The sequence below is a fragment of the Pseudochaenichthys georgianus genome, chromosome 7 (assembly GCF_902827115.2).
Source record: "Pseudochaenichthys georgianus chromosome 7, fPseGeo1.2, whole genome shotgun sequence".
NCBI classification, from domain to species: Eukaryota; Metazoa; Chordata; class Actinopteri; order Perciformes; family Channichthyidae; genus Pseudochaenichthys; species Pseudochaenichthys georgianus.
In genome coordinates, this window is record NC_047509.1 from 42,512,078 (window position 1) to 42,517,528 (window position 5,451).

The following is a 5,451-nucleotide window of genomic DNA, read 5'->3' on the forward strand; positions in this document are numbered from 1 at the left end:
AAACTCACTATTGAACATGTTTGAAATACTTTGCACATTTGTGTTGCTTGGTAATTAAATACAAAATGAATAATTGTATGTGTTTGTGAATCGGCATGCAGGCGGTTTAAGGGCTTTGGATACTTCACTGTGATGCAGTTTTAAAAGGTTTGTTGGAAGACTTAGTCATTATTCTGACAGTACATAAGTCGAAGTACTTTATCAGAAACGGGGAATGAGGAAATAAAAAAGAGAGCTCGAGGGTCGGGATGGTCTTGGTAATATATGTGTGTGTGATGCAAACAATACAAACATCAAGGTGCAGGCTGCTCGGCGAGTTTTACATCACGAGGAGAGGGGCCCTGACCCGGAGCCACGGTGTCAACATCTCTCTCACACACACACACACGCGCGCACGCGCACGCACGCACACACACGCGCGAAGCTGCGAAACTCCAGAGTTGTTTCAGGCCTGCAGAGAGCTGCTGATCAAACGACTGAACACAGAGAGGCAATTTCATGCTCCGCAACTCCAAACAGCGGCCGAGACACAATATGAATATGGATCCAGGTGTCCCACTCGCTTAAACCAACGAGCACACACACACACGCACCCCCACACACCCCCACACACACACACACACGCACCCCCCCACACACACACACACACACACACCAAACGCAATTGTATTGAAAAGGTGTAACCATGACCACTGTTTTTTCTGAAACATTTTTTCCAATATAAAAGTTTATTTGGAAACATGGTTTAAATGTACAACGTATACAGCACCCAGCCCCCCCCCCCCCCCCTCAACAAGCCACACGTAGTCTTTCTCTTTCCACTGAGAACATGTGGGGAATATGATTCCACAGTGACATGAGCCACAGAGACAGAAGCATTAGGAGAACATAATAAAAGCGCCACAGATAAGAATCACTAGAAACTCACGAGCTTTCACTCGCAGGAATTTAAAATAAATAGTAGTGATGAATGTAAACTCTGCCGACTTCCTTTGTGTATGTATTCGCCTCACAGCATTACTGTGGGCCGTGTAAACTGAGGCCGCAGCAGTGAGGAGATGCTGGAGGAGATTCCCGCTCTAAATAGGCCTACTTCGATTCCATACATTTATTTGCACTGTTTAGCTTCAGGTAGCTATGGTGCGTCGAAATATCGTCTATTCAATATTTATCCTGCTCTATAAATGTTATCATTTGAATACTTTTCATCAACAAATAATATAAAAGTTAATTTTAATAAAGGGTCTCATTAAGATTGTCCGGATCTCAATTCTCTTTAAAAACAAAACAGAATGACTCGGATGTGCACCGACACAATGCAGTGCGCTCAATACACAACGGACATAAAGCCAGGGGGGGACCCGGAGACATCAGCCCATCAGTGAGGGGGGGCATGTTGCTTCTTTTGTGTTGTTTGCGTGTGTCCACCAGGCTTCGTTGCCAATAAAATCTTTGGTTTTGCGGGGGCAGCTCCAGAGTCCGCGGTGTGTTCAGGTGCATGAGAGGAGCCCCCAATCATTAAATTAGGAATATCTATTTACAGAGTACGGGGGGGGGTCAGTCGCTGTCCTCCTTGTCCTCCTGGATGGTGGTGGTGGAATGGTTGTACAGTCCCTGAGCCATCAGCTGCAGCGCGAGCCCGTTCTTGAAGCCGCTGGCCTTCTTGATTTTGGCCCGTTTGTTCTGGAACCAGATCTTGATCTGGGACTCGTTGAGGCCGAGCTCCTGCGCGAGGGCCTGTCGCCGCTGCTCCGTGATGTACCGGTTCACCTGGAACTCCGTCTTCAGTCGCTGCAGCTGCTCCGCCGTGAAGGCCGTGCGCGGCCGTTTGTCCTCTTTGTCGCTTTTCGACTTTTTCAGTTTCCGTGTCCGTGGGCCTGCAGTAAGGGCGAAAGGAGAGAGAACGGAAACATAAATATTCAGCGCACACGGAGGACAAAGATCATGGGCAACAAATAGTTGGAGAAATGTGAGTCTGGACAGATTTGACATCAGCTGCACACTCGCTGTCTCTGTACCATCACGTATTGGAAAAGTCATCGTTATGGTTGTTTTTATTCAAGTGAATAGCTTATTGTATACATAATAATAATTATTATAATATGTCCCATCACACGGTCATAATCTATAACGTCTCGGTAAATCGGAAAAGGCAAACGAACAATGGATATTAAGAATAACAACAAGAAGATAATAATAATAATAATAATAATAATAATAAATAACTGCCTTAGGTGGGATCTACTTCAACATAAAATAGGCTACAACATCTCGTAGCAAACACAACAGCTATATGAAGTATAATAATAATAATAATAATAATAATAATAATAATAATAATAATAATAATAATAATAATAACGAAATATGTGTTGTGGTTATTTCCTCAGATGCAGGCTACACGAAGCACACAAGAATAGCCGCCACACAATTATAAAAATTCCTGCCGGCATATGAACTCGATTAGACTGAATGGTTACACATTACTGCCTATTCGTACAGACTAATTTATCATTTAAAAACATTAATATGGTAAAAAATATTGCAAAGGATAGACACTGAGTATATATATTCATATTCTCCAGACTTAAAATGAATAAAGATGCTATATTACAGAGATTTAGTAAACTGCAGTTGGTTGGCGGCACAGCACTCACACACTGCAGGCATCAGGTCTGAATCAAATATGGAGCTGTTCTTGTTTTGTTCAACACATACATTAATATGTAGACTTGATATGTTGTCTTCTTTTCGAACTAGTTAAAAATATAAAAATAATATCATACCATCATATTATAACACTATGTGTAATACGGGCTTCATAAATAATAATGTGTGTGTGTGTGTGTGTGTGTGTGTGTGTGTGTGTGTGTGTGTGTGTGTGTGTGTGTGTGTGTGTGTGTGTGTGTGTGTGTGTGTGTGTGTGTGTGTGTGTGTGTGTGTGTGTGTGTGTGTGTGTGTGTGTGTGTGTGTGTGTGTGTGTGTGTGACCCAAATCAACAGGCAGTTAATGGATTCAAAATGTCTCCTGCAGACATTATTTACCTTTAATTCCATTGTGTTTGATCCCTGCATGCTTACCTCGCAGCAGCTCAGTGAGCGCACAATAACTATATCCTGTCTAATGATGACTGCACGTGTCACAGCGCACGAGCTGCCACAGTCATAATGTTATCAGATCAAGCCCTGATAAATGTCCCTGCATGTATTTGTGTCTAAAAGAGGGAAGATATTTAATAAATCAGAACACCGAATAACGTAGGCCTACATTTATCTTTGTGCATATTACAAATCCCAGCTGCGTGTTTTTCTTTTGATTATTTGAGACTTACGAAACATAAACAATAGGCCTATCTGCGAGAAGGTTAGTTATTATTAGTTTGTTTTTACATAAATGTTATCGTTTAAAATACCAGAACAGAAAGGCACAGAGAAAGCGGAAACAACGGTTACGTTGATTTCATGTTGGGCCTAAATGTAAAACTGGTGTTGTTAATCATTACATGCAATATAACAGTATGGATGTTTTATTGACTGCTTGTTCCAATGAGGGGACATTGCAATAAACATGTGAAATATAAACTAGATATTTTTTTGTTTGCATTGAACCCTGTTGGCGGGAATGATAGAGCTTTTAGCTAGACCCGGACTTTTAATAGTTAAAAGATTCAGAAATAAACTATTCTAAGACATCAAAAGGAGGTCCTTTATCCTGACAACACCAGAGTTACAAAATACATTTTCTATTAAAAACACCTGCCTATGTTTGACACAAAATGTATTTTAGGTTATAAAGATATAATAATAAAAACATGTCAGCTATAACTCACAAGATTGTGATCTCCATTTCTAAAAATATTATTTCCCGCTTACTTTCTCAAAAAATAACTAATCTTGTTTTGTTGAATGAAAGCTGCTACATCTAGCCTATAGGATAAATGTAAATGTTTCTGTCAGATACAAATGAACGGGATTTACGAGTTCCTCCATTATTAAACGAAATGCACGCTCGGAGAATTTCCTTCATGAAACTATTGCCTTACCAGATGAGGGCCTGTCCGAGTACCGGGTGCAGTAGACCCAGGCCGGCCACAGCAGCGGCTGGGTCTCCGGTGTGGACCCCCCAGAACCGCTCAGCACCACTACCGAAGAGGACGTGTCCCCCCCGGTCTCACCGCCAGTTCTCTCCTCGGCTTTCAGGCCGCTGCTCCCGGTGGAGGAGGTTGCGGCTCCTCCGCTGATGCCACCGTTACTCTTTTTGGGACTCGCCAAAGAGGTGGAGGAGGCGGATGACGAAGTGCTGTCACTGCTGCAGTTGGAGTCCTGGCACGGCGTCCCTGGTAGGCTCGGCCTGCTGACCGCCGGGTGGACGCGCTCCCGGCCGGAGCTCTGCGCCCTCTCCCGCGGGCGCAGGCCGTGCTCCTTCCTGCAGCCGAAGTCCGGCCGCAAAATGTTGTCGATGAAAAAGTTGGTGGTTCTGTGGGCCTGCTGGGCCACCTGCAGAGGTAGCATAGGCGGCGAAGGCAGGCTGGGATCCGGGGAGACGCTCTCTCCCTCACTGCTGTCCGAGCTGCTCGGGTCCCGCTGCTCCTCCATCGCTGCTTCTCTGAAGAACGTGGCTGTTCCCTCAATCCACTCCCACTGCACGGGCCTTTGTTTTTATCCACAATATGACAACAGGAATCACTAAAACATAGTTGCGTTCTTTTAGAAATATTGGTTGATGTAATTAGGAGCAAACTGTGGACATCCTGTTTGCGTAAATGCGCTCCGGCGCGTCATTGTCGGCGGCTCACGGTGAGACTGCTATAGCTGCTCGTGCACACTGCTCCACGCACAGAGATATGCACCGCTGTATGACAGTCGGATCTTCACAAAGTCCACACATCACAGCACCATGCACACACTCACACACACTAACCGGAGGGACATGAATAACATCCATGTGATACGGGCCAATCACCGAGACACTTTGGACAGGCGGTGACGCGGGCCAATGGTGTCAGACGTCTCAGAGCCTCAGAACCCGAGATTACCACTGCTCCACACACACACACGCGCGCGCGCGCGCACACACACACACACACACACATGCACACACACGCGCGCACACACACACACACACTTTCTTTTTGAGGTACTGCTGCGGGGTTCTGAGGTTCTGAGGCGCTGCCACCATTGTGTGGCAGGACGGGCTCTCATTGAGCGCGAGGGAGGATAATTGATAGCTTGTCATTCCTCCGGATGGCGGATGATCGGCCGGGCCTCCCTCACCTGGCTGCGGGAGGAGGGCCTGTCACCACCAGCCACAGAACACTTCATCACAGCGCGCAAAGTGGCGATAGGATAATAAGACTAAGAATAATAAGTGCTACAAACAGAGAGGAGCTCCTGCTCCCTGACAATGAAGAACAACCTCACTGATGTCATTAATATGAATATTTAGTTTTAA

The 5,451-nt window shown here is 45.1% G+C and overlaps 1 protein-coding gene across 1 annotated transcript; it reads right to left on the minus strand.

Annotated features, from left to right (window-relative positions):
* Positions 1 to 839: 839 nt before the first annotated feature.
* Positions 840 to 4,795, minus strand: LOC117450031 (homeobox protein engrailed-1-B-like). Its single transcript, XM_034088004.1, has 2 exons — positions 4,043 to 4,795; positions 840 to 1,877 (listed from the first exon to the last, which is right to left on the minus strand). The coding sequence occupies exons 1-2, from the start codon at positions 4,593 to 4,595 to the stop codon at positions 1,558 to 1,560; spliced, it is 873 nt and encodes a 290-aa protein (XP_033943895.1). The 5' UTR covers positions 4,596 to 4,795; the 3' UTR covers positions 840 to 1,557.
* Positions 4,796 to 5,451: the final 656 nt, after the last annotated feature.

Excerpts from the sequence above, each read along its gene's own strand:
- LOC117450031 (XM_034088004.1), bottom strand. The coding sequence starts at position 4,595 with ATGGAGGAGCAGCGGGACCCGAGCAGCTCGGACAGCAGTGAGGGAGAG. Across the intron at positions 1,878-4,042 it reads CTCGGACAGGCCCTCATCTG|GCCCACGGACACGGAAACTG; the intron begins GTAAGGCAATAG and ends CCCTTACTGCAG.